General features: G+C 39.8%; 1 protein-coding gene across 1 annotated transcript in view; it reads left to right on the forward strand.

Moving 5' to 3' along the window:
• Nucleotides 1-15,158, forward strand: part of cfap46 (cilia and flagella associated protein 46) — a 196,688-nt gene that overhangs the window by 103,574 nt on the left and 77,956 nt on the right. Inside the window, exons 31-33 of the mRNA XM_073027519.1 lie at nucleotides 701-849; nucleotides 1,533-1,631; nucleotides 13,916-14,045. Of these exons, the coding sequence (XP_072883620.1) occupies nucleotides 701-849; nucleotides 1,533-1,631; nucleotides 13,916-14,045 (378 nt within the window). The remainder of the gene's footprint in view (nucleotides 1-700; nucleotides 850-1,532; nucleotides 1,632-13,915; nucleotides 14,046-15,158) is intronic.

A 15,158-nucleotide genomic window follows, 5' to 3' on the forward strand; every position in this document is an offset into this window, starting at 1 on the left:
TAGGAAACTTTCCAGCTTACATTGTAGGAAACATTTTAATTGACTTGAATTATGAATTGAAATAACGAACATAAGTTTATTAAAAAATGGTGCATGATGGGGAAATTTCAGGTGATTTTCATGATCAGTAGCCTAAAATTCATAAGATACACCTAAAGGTATTCAGGAAGCAAAATCTTTGTTGTCCAGTGTTACTTGTAAACATTAAACCTATTCCATATATGAAAGCATTTGACTGAAATATCCTATGTGTCGCATTTTCTACTATATATTATTGTTTTACATTAAAATGCAATGTATTTATTTGTGTGTCATAATATTAATTCTAATATACTAGAAATCAATATTTAGCTGAATTTCCAAATCATTATTTTGATCTACACGCAGTCATAATTTCAGATTTTGTACTTCATTGCACAGATATAACCTCCTTAGACCCTGATTGCTTTTTATGTGCAATATAAACAAAAGAAAATGACCTTTGATTTCCATCAAGACAGAAAGATACCTTGAAAATACTTGATGCTGCTTGTTGAGCAAAGATTGTCAGGACTAAGTAAATCTCACAAACTAGTGCAGCAAATGCTAGTATCTTGTGCTGAACTGTTGAATGGAAAATAACCCAACAATAATGCTTACTGCATTAAATTTAAAAATATAGTTTTCACAATATTAACTGATTTATTTTCCATTTTGAAAGACCTACACTTTATTCTACATGGATTTATTAGTGAAAGAGTTGCAAAGCTTATCGTATACACACCTGACACTGCCCATTCTTCAGCTTGAAGAATTAATAGCCAAGGAAGTACTGGATAACAAGGGTCTCTCTGACTTGTATCACCTCAGGTGATTTTTTATTTATATTCTAAATACTATTTAATAAACTATTGTCTAAGTAATTAATGCTTTGTTATCTCTTGATAAAAATTCTTATTATCCAGTCAGTAAAAAATAATAATCGACTTTTGGGCTGAGACCCTTCACCAGGACACTGATGAAGGGTCTCGGCCAGAAACACTGACTGTTCACTCTTTTCTATACATGCTGCCTGTCCTGGTGAGTTCCTCCAACCAAGGCCACACAGCTTCCCCAACATCTGTCTTGGCAATGAACCAATGAACTGGACTTGCAGTGTTTTCTATTTCCACTGTTCCATAGTATTTTGTGATCATAAGAAAAGACATTTAAGGCACACATTTGCACCATTGGTTGGACCCGAAGAGGCTACTGTGACCATCTTGTCAAGCAGTCTTACCCTTAACAGTGGTTCCGTAATCTATAGATCTGACTGCCCACATGCTCTCTAATAAGTAAATTTTATGAACTCTAAAATTTATTTACATATTTTAATGCTCATATATACATATTTGCCTATCTCTCTTCGCTAATCTCTATTGGTAATTGGTCTATTAAATTTCTATCGTTTAAAATTCTTGAATGCATCACAGTATTCAATTTGTACATTTTCTGCACATTTTTTCGTTATGAGTTTTAGCCTAAATTACCAATCATGCCTTTATCTTCCACAGAATTGCCCAGATATGTTTAAAGCTGAATTTGACCCAGGCTGCTCAGTACCATGAAAATATACCAGGATCAATGTACATCTATGATACAGAGCAGACTAAGTATATATTTTTTTAATATTACCCAATATATCTCAGTTTGTGTTTAGTTAAATAAATAAACATTTTCAAATTGTGGATGCATATGGCACATAGATAGAAATTACAAAACTCTGTCCTTCATAATTGGTAAAATATATCCAATCTTCATTTGATAAAGGATCTCATTTACTAGGCAACTGAATGTGTTCATTTACTTTGATCTATATGGAATGGATATATGAAAGGGATAAATCTCCCAATATATTATTTAAACTAATACCCATTGGTTTAAACATGAAATCATTTCAGTAGAATTGAAAACTGGGGGAGATATTCAATGTCATCCCTCATGCACTTCCACCTGAAGTCTAAATTAACTCTACATTATCCATGGTGAGAAATGGACTAAGAAGTATATTATGATTGGGACTTAGAAAGTGAACATTCCTTTCTGTTATATCATATTCATGATTCCAAAGATTTAAAGATGTAGAAAATAAACTCCAGTAGAGTAAGTGGAACCCCTTTGATCTTCTAAAATCACACCATTTCTCATTTTAAAATCTTTTTTATTAATTATTATTGAAGATTAACAAAAAAGATACATTAAGCCAGTATGTCATTATGTACAACAAGGAATTAAGTTAGCAAATAACTGATTAACAAAGCTAAGCAATAGACAATAGATGCAGGAGTGGGCCATTCGGCCCTTCAAGCCAGCACCATCATTCAATGTGACCATGGCTGCTCACCCACAATCAGTACCCCATTCCTGCCTTCTCCCCATATCCCTTGACTCTGCTATCTTTAAGAGCTCTATCTAACTCTTTCTTGAAAGCATCCAGAGAATTGGCCTCCACTGCCTTCTGAGGCAGAGCATTCCATAGATCCACAACTTTCTGGGTAAAAAAGTTTTTCCTGAACTCCGTTCTAAATGGCCTACCCCTTATTCAATTTATCAATAATAAGAAGAAAAAATAAAGTGTAATATTTTTGAAAGAAAAAGAAGGAAAAAAAAGAACCCCTACTAACTAAAAGAAACCCTACTAACTGAAAGAACAGCAGAAAAAAAACCATTGGGAGCACAATCCCGGAGCTATACATAGAAACATAGAAAATAGGTGCAGGAGTAGGCCATTTGGCCCTTCGAGCCTGCACCGCCATTCAGTATGATCATGGCTGATCATCCAACTCAAAACCCTGTACCTGCTTTCTCTCCATACCCCCTGATCCCTTTAGCCACAAGGGCCATATCTAACTTCCTCTTAAATATAGCCAATGAACCGGCCTCAATTGTTTCCTGTGGCAGAGAATTCCACAGATTCACCACTCTCTGTGTGAAGAAGTTTTTCCTCATCTCAGTCCTAAAAGGCTTCCCCTTTATCCTTAAACTGTGACTTAAACATCATGCAAGCTTCCACAAAAAAAAATCAATCTGCCAACTCAAATCCATTTAAAGAAAAATCGGAAGGAAACCATATTAATTAACTCAAATCAGATGATAGTAGCGAGCAAATGAACCCCACCTTTTCTGAAAATCAAATCGAGGATCAAAAGTTTGACTTCTGATTTTCTCCAAACTAAGACATAGCATCACCTGAGAAAACCATTGTATCAAAGTAGGAGCAGAAGCATCTTTCCATTTCAACAGAATAGTCCTTCTGGCCAATAATGTAACAAATGCAATTACATGTTGGTCTGATGGAGAAATACCATGAATATATTGAGGGATTATACCAAATAAAACTGTCAATTTATTAGGTTGTAAATTAATATTTAAAACTTTAGAAATTGCAGAGAAAATAGACTTCCAAAAATGTTTCTGTACAGAACACGACCAAAACAACACCATTTCTTAAAACTGAGATTGTAGTTGTATTTATACAACTTTTATACACATTTATTTATAGATACTTCACCAAAGACTGTATCAAAGATTAACTAACAAGTGGGCAATCATCAGTGGCTGGAAGTATTGAGTGAAAGTGTTTTTCAATATTGTGTTGTAGTGGCCAAAGAATGAACTTAGTGCCAGGTTACTTTGTAATGCATAACACAAATCACAGGTTTCTTTGTGAATGTCACCTTATGCAAACCGTGTGTGCATTTCAATGTGTAAACATTATTAAGGGAAAGTCATTGCTAATTCTCCCTTCTTCTGATAACTGTAAGATCAGAAAGATTCCCACTGGGAATATCTTGAAATGCTGTTAATAATACCCATGACATAGAACTGGCTTAATGAAACAGAATTCTGGTGACTATTCTCATAAAATGATTCAATATTTCATTGTGAGTTCCATAATGAATCTAGCCTATTAACCTTGCAAATCCATACATGGAGCAGTTAATAAGCTGGTAATCAATGTAACCTTCAGCTGATATCCAATTGTTTTATCCAGTTCATAATCACTGTAGGATAATAGGTGTCATCATTAGTCATGAATATACCCTTGTCAATTTCCAAACTGACTCTTCTCATCATTGACAAATTTCATTAAATCAAGATCTAGAGTCCTGGACTACAAGGAGGACATAGGCTTGCAGAACTGGCAGACATGGCATAGTGCAGAGCACTATGAAGTAAAACACTTTATACATATTGCAACAAAAAATGAGAGTCAATATAGGAGTAACAGCACATTTTTCTAAAAGTCCTGCGGGAACGAGAGCTCTAATGCTATGTAAATTTTTGAATGGGGTAGGATAAGCTGAGAGAGAGCAGTTGGTGAGCTATTTTGTACCCTGTGCTTCATAAATAGAGGGACAGTCCTGATGAAAGGTCTCAGCCTGAAATGTTGACTGCTTACTCTTTTCCATAGATGCTGCCTGGCCTGCTGAGTTGCTCTAGCATTTTGTGTGAGTTGCTCTGAATTTACAGTTTCTGCAGATTTTCTTATGTTTCAGACAAAAAGTTGGTAGTAAGTGTTGAATTTCATTAATACAACTGGAGTACTATGCCAATTTTGTCACAGCATTTTAGGATGGATACTTCCAGGAGATTTAAAGGTTCAAAGGTTCATTTTATTATCAAAGTATGTTTTCAGAATACAACCTTGAGAATTGTTTTCTCCAGGTAGCCATAAAATGCAGAAAACTATTGAAGTTGAAAGAAAGGTATCAATCCCCCCTGCAGAAAAAGAAAAAGAAACAAAAACTCGCAAACCCCAAACCCCTCCAACCCCTCCCTTGCACAAAAAGCAAAAGATCCAAATCTCCGGCTCACTGATCAGCAAGAAGAAAAGGATGGGTGAGAACACGATAAAAAGCATAGAACTGAAAGAGGCCAATATGAACTACAGTCCAACCAATAAATGTCAGAATATTAATATCTCTGAGCATCAAGACCCAGAGCTTCTCCAAAGAGAGGAGACATGAATGAGTGGCCTCTCCGAGGGAAGCGTCATGAACCAGTGGCCTCTCCGAGGGAAATGATACAAACCAGCAGCCTGTCCAAGGGGAAGCAATACAATTCAGCAGCCATTCAGTGACATGAACCAGTGGTCCTTTTGAGGGAAGCGACGTGAACTAGCAGGCTCTCTGAAGGCAGCGACATGAACCACCTGTGATGAGCCCCCGATACTTGATTCAAGGCATCAGGAGGCTGCATTTTTTTTGGCCCAACGTCGGTCATGTCCGAAGTCTTGAAGTTTGTTGAAAATGTGGTCTAGGCATTGGCATAGCTCTGTCTGCTCCATACCCATCATAATGATGATGTTGAGGAAAGCTACACTCAGAGTGGTGTCCATAAGCTGTTAGAAAACTGAAGGAGCTGGCTTTAACCCGAAAGGCAGATGGAGGAAGGAAAACAACTGCTTTTGTGTTGTAATGGTGAGAAGCTCCTGTGAATTTTCTGTCTCTTCTATATGAAGTAGGCTTCAGGGAGGTCCAACTTTGCAAGTAGTGACTACTGTTCAATTTTGCAAAGAGATCTGCCAGTTCCTGTAATGGTAACTGGTGTGTCTCCAAAGTGGCACTGAGACCAGTTGAGAAGTCTGTACACAACCTTACTGTACCATTGACTTTCTTGATAATGAATATTGGAGCTGCCCAATGTGAGTAGCTTATATCACACCAACTTGTTGCAGGCGTTCTAGCGCATGCTCCACAGTTGGTAAAGCAGTGTATTGACCTGACCTTAGGGAGAAGTCTAGCTTTGCAGCTGGACCAGAGATGGAGCTCTGCTTGCAGTTTGGTGCTGCAACCTAAACCTTCTTGAAACACTCTACACAGTGCAATAGCGGTTGTTGTTGTGTGGTCTCACACACGGTGGCATGGTGTTGACTGACTGGTCTGTTAGGTTACGCACACCATTGACTTGCCATTCAGCTTCACCATGCAGCTCATTTCAGCAGACAGCTGGAGTGTTCTACTCAATGCAATGCTGGTGGAGTGATGAGTTGATTTGTCTGGTGGGGAACCAAGTGCTTGCCATGTGCATCTGGAGATATTGGTGATGTCTGACACAGTATCGAGTTGTAGCTTGACCAACTGATTGTCGATAAATATGTTGATGTACCTTTTCCTGGGAGCAAAGTCAATCTTGAATGTGACATTAAATTCCTTGTAGGATTTGATGGCTTTTAAAACTTCTTGTCCTTGTGTTTCACTGGTCAAGAAGACAGTGAAGGATAGCAAAAGACTTTTTTGTGCTGCAAAAATGTTTCTTGTATTGGCAGTTTCTTGCGTAATGTTATGCACTACACTTCCAACAAACTGCATCTGGCAGCTTGAAGACCTGCTGAGTGATGATGTCTGGGCCATTGGAACTGCATTAACATGTTTCTGTTCGACCAGATTGGAATTGTGTTTCAGGTTGATTAAACACTGACATTTTTGAGTGACAGCTTATTGAATCATATTAGGGTCTTGTTCCAGTCTGGCCTGGAGTTTTTGCAAATGTCTGCATCTCCAGGTGCCTGAGGTCTACAAATAAGTATCAGACATTTGAATTGTGATTCAGTCACATTACCCAGCTTGAGCTTTGCACATTTGCAATTGATGACACTGGCATATGTGATAAATTCATTGGCATCATGTTTAATGAGTTTTAGGCATTGGAAGCAAATACTGAAGATGTGAAAACTCTCCAGAATTGCTTGCTAGTTGTGGACAGTTTCATCAAACAATAGGTCATGGGTGTTCTTAAACGGAATGAAGTTGAAATAATGCTCATGTTCAGCAGTATCCAGTTTAAAGAGCAAAGTGCATGTCTTTCACGAGCCGTCTTTACTGGTGAACTTGACCCGGAATATATCTTCATTACATTTAAACCATGATTGAAACATAACTGCCAAAGCAGTATCAAACCGGAAGTTGGTAATAGATGCAACAACTGACTGAAGTGAGTTCTGATCTGTGTTTGACACCAACATTGTTGGACTCATTGATAACCTGTTCGTTAAGGTTTTGATTAACTTTAGCTGGGTCACTTAAAATTGAGCTTGCTGCTGTTGTAGAATTGTACGCAAGTCTTCTGTTGAAATTGCCAATTTGATATAATACAGGATCTTGTTGCCAGTTTGTTGTGTTCACTCACCAAGAACTATTGATGAGACCAGAAGTCATGAGCTAGGACACATAGGAATTCAAAATACTCCTTTGTCAGTAAATACACATAACTACAAAATCTCAAACTCAAAATTCAACTGTACATCCCAAAACACGACTATTTAAATTGTTTGCCCAGGGAACATTCAAGACATTGATTGAAACAATGGCCAATTGGTGAAAGTCAGTTTGGGATTGGTTGTTAGCTGACGAAGAGGCATTTGTTCCGACCTTCAACTCTCTGAGGCAGAGCACTCTGTCCTCATCAAGGGCCTCACCTTTGTCCCCCTTCACCCACACCTCAGTGAGTTCTGCGTACGCCATGATGCTGAACTCTTCTTCCGCCGGCTCCGTCTCCGAGCTTACTTCTTGGACAAGGACTCTCCTATCCCCACCGATGACCCCTTCTCCCGTCTTCAACCCTCCTCCTCTTCATGGACACCCCACTCTGGTCTTCTGCCTGCTCTGGATCTCTTTATTGCTAATTGCCGACAGGACATCAACCAGCTTGACTTCACCACACCCTGTTCCAATTCCAACCTCACTCCTTCCGAATGCCCTGCTATCCGCTCCCTCCGCACCAATCCCAACCTCACTATAAAACCTGCTGATAAGGGGGTAGCTGTTGTTGTCTGGCGTACTGACCTCTACCTGGCCGAGGCACAGTGACAACTCTCTGATAACACCTCTTATTTACCCCTTGATCATGATCCCACTAAGGAGCACCAGGCCATTGTCTCCAATACCATCACCAACCTTATTAGCTCTGGGGATCTCCCATCCACTGCCACAAACCTCATAGTTCCCACACCCCGCACTTCCCGTTTCTACCTCCTACCCAAGATCCACAAACCTGCCTGTCCAGGTAGACCTATTGTCTCAGCTTGCTCCTGCCCCACTGAACTCATTTCTGCATACCTTGACACTGTCTTATCCCCCCCCTTGTTCAATCTCTTCCCACCTATGTCTGTGACACTTCTCATGCTTTGAATTTTTTCAATGATTTTAAGTTCCCTGGCCCCCTCCGTCTTATTTTCACCATGGACGTTCAGTCCCTATATACCTCCATTCCCCACCAAGATGGTCTTGAAGCTCTTCAGTTTTTTTTGGATTCCAGACCTAACCAAATCCCCTCTACCACCACTCTCCTCTGTCTAGCGGAATTAGTTCTAACTCTCAATAATTTCTCCTTTGGCTCCTCCCACTTCCTCCAAACCAAGGGTGCAGCAATGGGCACCCGTATGGGTCCCAGTTATGCCTGCCTTTTTGTTGGCTTTGTGGAACAGTCCATGTTCCAAGGCTATACCGGTATCTATCCCCCTCTTTTCCTTCGCTACATCGACGACTGCATTGGCGCTGCCTCTTGCACGCGTGCTGAGCTCGTCGACTTCATTAACTTTGCCTCCAACTTTCACCCTGCCCTCAAATTTACCTGGTCCATTTCCGACACCTCCCTCCCCTTTCTTGATCTTTCTGTCTCCATCTCTGGAGACGGCCTATCTACTGATATCTACTATAAACCTACAGACTCTCACAGCTACCTGGACTATTCCTCTTCCCACCCTGTCTCTTGCAAAAAGGCAATTCCTTCTCACAATTCCTCCATCTCCGCCACATCTGCTCTCAGGATGAGGCTTTTCTTTCCAGGACGAAGGAGATGTCTTCCTTTTTTAAGCAAAGGGGCTTCCCTTCGTCCACCATCAACTCTGCTCTCAAACGCATCTCTCCCATTTCCCACACATCTTCCCTCACCCCATCCACCCGCCACCCCACTCGGGATAGGGTTCCCCTTGTCCTTACCTACCACCCCACCAGCTTCCAGGTCCAACATATAATTCTCCGTAACTTCCGCCACTTCCAACGGGATCCCACTACCAAACACATTTTTCCCTCCCCCCCTCTTTCTGCTTTTCGCAGGGATCGCTCCCTACGCGACTCCCTTGTCCACTCGTCCCCCCATCCCTTCCCACCAATCTCCCTCCTGGCACTTATCCTTGTAAACGGAACAAGTGCTACACCTGCCCTTACACTTCCTCCCTCACCACCATTCAGGGCCCCAGACAGTCCTTCCAGGTGAGGTGACACTTCACCTGTGAGTCGGCTGGTGTGGTATACTGCGTCTGGTGCTCCCAGTGTGGCCTTTTATATATTGGCGAGACCCGACGCAGACTGGGAGACCATTTCGTGGAACACCTACGCTCGGTCCGCCAGAAAAAGCAGGATCTCCCAGTGGCCACACATTTTAATTCCACGTCCCATTCCTATTCTGATATGTCTATCCATGGCCTCCTTTATTGTCAAAATGAATCCAAACTCAGGTTGGAGGAACAACACCTTGTATACCGGCTGGGTAGCCTCCAACCTGATGGCATGAACATTGACTTCTCTAACTTCCGTTAATGCCCCTCCTCCCCTTCTTACCCCATCCCTGACATATTTAGTTGTCTGCCTGTTCTCCATCTCCCTCTGGTGCTCCCCCCCCCCCACTTTTCTTTCTCCTGAGGCCTCCCGTCCGATGATCCTTTCCCTTCTCCAGCTCTGTATCACTTTCGCCAATCACCTTTCCAGCTCTTGGCTTCATCCCACCCCCTCCCGTCTACTCCTATCATTTTGCATTTCCCCCTCCCCCTTCTACTTTCAAATCTCTTACTATCTTTCCTTTCGGTTAGTCCTGATGAAGGGTCTCAGCCAGAAACGTCGACATCGCTTCTCCCTATAGATGCTGCCTAGCTTGCTGTGTTCTACCAGCATTTTGTGTGTGTTGTTATTTGTTGTTTTAGCTCGCCATTACAGCCTCCAAACAGTAGCACAATGGAGGCTGCAAATTATAATGGGAGATGGAAAAGGCATGTAAAACTGGCAATGTAGGAATGGTCATGGTGGATTTCAATATGCAGACAGGTAGCTTTGTTGAATACCTGCAGAAAAATGACCCGGAGAAGATAGTAATGAGGAAGAAAGAAATGATAGATGAACTGAATGATTATTTTGTGTTAGTTTTTAATGTGGAAGCAGCATGCCAGAAATTCAAGAATGTCAGGGGGCATTTGCTTATTTGCTTTTACTAAGGCAAAGGCCCTTGGGCAGCTGAAAGCTCTGTAGGTAGATATGTCCAGATGGACTACACCTGAGTGGTCTGAAAGAGACTGTGGAGGCATTGGTAGTGATCTTTCAAGAATCAATAGTTTCCGGAATAGTTCCACGGGACTGAAAATTGCAACTGTCCACTTTTCGAGAAAGAAAGGAGGCAAAAGACTGGAAATTATAGGCCAGGTATTCTGACTTCAGTAGTTCGCAGGATGTCAGAGTCCATTATTAAGGATCAGGTTTTGAGATACTCAGAGGCACACAACAAAATTGGTGGAAGTCAACATAATTTCCTTAAGGGAAATTCTTGCTTGACAAATCTGTTAGAATTCTTTGAGTAAGTAACAGGCAGGATAGACAAAGAAGAGTCAGTGGATGTACTTCACTTGGATTTTCAGAAGGCTTTTGACAAGGTGTCACACATGAGGCTGCTGTACAAGATATGAGCCCATGATATACTTGTATGATTAGAAGACTGGCTAACTAACAGAATACAAGGAGCAGGAATAAAGGGGGCCTTTTCTGATTGGCTACCCGTGACTAGTGGTGTTCTGCAGTGGCCAGTGTTGGGTCTGCTAATTTTCACGTTATATATTAATGATCTAGATGACAGAATTGATGACAGTAGCCAACTATGCAGTTGATACAAAGACGGGTGGAAGGGCAGGTAGTGTTGAGGAAGCAGGGAGTCTGCAGATGGATTTGGACAGATTAGGATAATGGGCAAAGAAGTGCCAGATGGAGTACAGTATCAGGAAGTGTATGGTTATGCACTTTGGTGGAAGGAATAAAGGTGGAGACTATTTTCTAAATGGGGAATAAGTTCAGAACTCAGAAGTGTAAAGGAACTCGGGAGTCCTCATGCAGGATTCCTTAAAGTTTAACTTGAAGGTTGAGTTGCTGTTAAGGAAGGAAAAGCAATATTAGTCCTCATTTCAAGAGGATTAGAATATAAAAGCAAGGACATAATGCTGAGGCTTTATAAGGCATTGGTCAGACCACATTTGTAGTATTGTGAGTGGTTTTGGGCCTCATCTAAGAAACAATATGCTGGTGTTGGAGAAGGTGTAGAGGAAGATTATGAAACTAATCTCTGGAATGAAAGGGTGAATGTATGAGGTGTGTTTGAAGGTGCTGGGCCTGTATTTGCTCAAGATTAGAAGAATCAAGGGAGATATCATGGGATTAGTGGGACAAGTGACCTTATCTTGTGAATCAACAATGTTTTGATTCTACGATTTTATAAGCATCTTCTAGAATCTTCTGACTTTACAGGTTATTTGAAAAGGAAGGCAATGAGTTTTGCTAGATTTAGTCTTGGTGTTCAGTAACTGCAAAGGTAAATGCAGTAATATCCATTTTGACATTTTACATTATATTATTACAGAATTGTTTTAATACAGAATATTTAATTATTTTAGTCAATGAGGTGCAAAATGAAAGTGACAATAGATAATGAAAGTAAGGTGGAAAGAAATGTGCAAATAAACAGTAAGTATTTTTACCCAGTATTTCAAAAGGAAAGATGTAGCAATAGTGAATAATGAAATGTCTGCGACTTTGAAAATTTTTTATCAGGTTTTCATGGAAGAAGACATGAAAGGATTCTAATGAATGAAAATCTGGGGCCAAAACAAAGGGCTGAATTTTAAATATCCTTTGCACTAAAGGTTGGCAAATATTTTGGAAGATGCTGCATTGATTGCTGCTGCTTTCTTTGAACATGCAATAAGCAGGATGTATAAGAACAAATCAATAGATATAGTGTATTCGAATTTCAAGAGTCATTTGTTAACTTAGTTGTGGGGTAACTTATCAGCATTATAAGAAGATAGGCTATCTAAGAGAAAGCTAAGGATCAGGAAAGTTAGGTCAGTTACACTGATTAACAAGTTCCATAGGAAAGTCAGCACACAGGAAAACATTTATTAGGAAGGTATATGAAATGTTGGCCTTTGTTGCAAAAGTGATTAACCTAAACCAACACAGCACAGACAACAGCACACATTGAGTACTGCATATACGGTACTTTTGTTCGTATTAAAAGAGGACTATATCTCCATGTGAGACATTTCAGAGAAGATCACTGGATTCCCATGATGAGGGGATTATCTTAGAACAGGGGTTCCCACTGGGGTCTACGGACCCCTTACTTAATGCTATTGATCCATGGCATAAAAGAGGTTGGGAACCCCTGACTTAGAAAGAAAAATTGCACTAGTTGTATCTGCAAACGTGTAGTGGGCTCTTACTGTTCTGCACTAGAGAGTCTATATCCTTAATAGAAGAGTGGGGAGAGCATCTAAAGGGGAATCTGTTATATTTCTGCAATGAATAATGAAAAGATGAGGAGATGTTGTGTTGAAGAATTGGGCTTACTAGTCATGATAATCTACAGAGATAGATAATGGACTAAGACAAGAAAATCTGTAGATGCTGGAAATCCAAGAAACTCACACAAAATGCTGGAGGAACTCAGGTAACATCTATGGAAAAGAGTAAACAGTCGGTGTTTCGGGCTGAGACCGTTCATCAGGAGTCAGTCGACTATTTACTCTTTTCCACAGATGCTGCCTGTCCTGCAGAGTTCCTCCAGCATTTTGTGTCTGTTGTTTAGATAATGGATTAGTTCAAGGGGATGAGAGACATGAAGGAGAAGACTAGCTAAATGCATATCATCATTCACAATGACGTTTGACCTACAATGGCCTACTGATTTAATGATGTCAGAAATAATGATTAGCTGTACCAATTTCTTTAGCTGAGTCAGATTGTGGGTCAAAAGGCCCCTTCTTTTTTCTGTTTGTTGAGGTAGGTGAGAGTTCATTGACACTGTGCCTAGCAAGATATATTTCAACTAATTACTCTAAATGCATTTCTGAGAAATGACTGCCATGGAGTTTGAGCGCGTGGTATAAAAGATGGCTGCCATGGATAAAAAGCATTATATTTGCTCTTGCACATGTGTAGGTATGATGCAAGTTAGTGTACTCTCATATGTCTGTATTTTCATAGTAAATAGTGTGTGGTTATAACAAATCTGGTAGTCAGACAATAATTTAATTTTACAGCACTGGCCTTGATCAGATGACTGGTGTCATGTTTCTTTCCCCCTATTGAGTCGAGGTGTGGTATTCAGTGGAACTTACTTCCTTACTTACTTCCTCAGCCTCATTCACTAGAATATTAAGGTCTTTATTCTCCCCTGAGTATGTAAAAATCTATTGCAGCCCACATAGTTCCAAACAAACATCCTGTGCTAGTGAAAATATTGACCAAATCCTGTTTTAATAACCAGAATCAGTTAACATTGGATCAGGTTGGGGATATTCATTAATTACTAAGTAACTATTTCAAAGCAACAGAGAATAAATCAAGGCATTATTCTTTTAAGCATGTGCACACACTTGCCAAGAACTATGATAGAAAACCACCCTTCATTGGCACCATGACAATTAGGTGAGGTTTTCTCATTCAGGATCAATTTGATAAATTTGAGTTCAAAGAGAATTATTTGGCCAATACTGTAAAGAAATATAAATGAAAGCTGCTTTCAGATACTTGCAGTGCTTTCCTCAACTAATAACAGGTACAAGTAGTTAGTCACAATTACTCAGAAATAATTGAAGCCTGAAGTAGTAAGAATGCTTCACATTATTTTTTTTAAGATGCCTGCAAGAGGTTATTCGACTGAAAGATCTGCATTTAGAGACTTCAGAAGAAAGCATACTGACTTCAAATCGAAGCATAGTAACACCAACAACAACAACAACAAAAATAGCCTTTAACAGTGAACTGGTAAGATGTAGCTCTGGTACTGTATTATGCCATATTTATCATTTTGCTTATCTCCTGTCTTTTATGATGATTATAAGTATGGCTGTAGATACACTTCATGAAAATAAGACTGCTGAGAAAAAATTGGCTAACATCATGGGTTTATTTGACCTTATGTTCTGAATCAATGAATAATGTAGCAGAGCTACTCTAAAGCACAAGATTATCTCTCCTGATTGCTTAAATTATGATCCCAATTTGAATAAGTATTGGTAAATAAATACTGGGCTCAGAACATACCCTCTATTCAACAGTGCTAAGGAAAACAAAATCCAATAGGTTGGCAGATCTGAAGGTCTTTTTCCTGTGAAAGCATGAGCTCACAAATTCACTCAGGTCCCTACTACTTGGCTGCAAATTAATAAGAAATTTAGGAAAAGTAAATGTTTGCATACCTTTTATGTAGCCCTTCAAACCTGACATAAACCTGAGCTGGCAAATCACATATTCTTAGCAAGAAACTATTATCAGTTTCAAGAATATTGAATTTGTCTTCTGTATTCAATAAAGGAGGAATAAAGGAAGCAGGAAACTAAAGGGCTGTTAACTTAATATCTGGCATGGGGAAAATGTTACAAAGGACACAGAGATGTAAAGTAATTGGGCAAAGACCATGTGAATGGAGTATACTGTGCAAAAATGTGAAATTGATTATTTTAGCATGAAAAATTAATAAAAGGTATTGTCTAAGTATGAGAGGTTGCAAAGCTCTGAGATGCAAAGGGAGCTAGGTGGCCAAGTGTGTGGTTTGCAAAAAAAACATATTGGTTTCATCAAGTAATTAGAAAAGCTAGCAGCATGTTATGGATTATTACAGGAGAATTTTAATACAGAAACAAGGATATTGTGTGTCAACTATAAAAGGTGAGACTTCTTCAAGATGTATGGCATTTTTATTCAAGGAAGGATGTAAAATATTGGGAGCAGTTCAGAGTAGTTGTCCTCGATTTCACCTAGAATGGGTGAGGCTAAAGGTTGGAAGGCTAGGCTTGTACTTAGATGTCAGGAGAGGTGGTATGGTGGAAATATTATCTCCCTTTTGCAAAATCAGGCTCCAGGACCTGTGCATCAACA

The sequence above is a fragment of the Hemitrygon akajei genome, chromosome 23 (assembly GCF_048418815.1).
Source record: "Hemitrygon akajei chromosome 23, sHemAka1.3, whole genome shotgun sequence".
In the NCBI taxonomy this organism is placed as follows: domain Eukaryota; kingdom Metazoa; phylum Chordata; class Chondrichthyes; order Myliobatiformes; family Dasyatidae; genus Hemitrygon; species Hemitrygon akajei.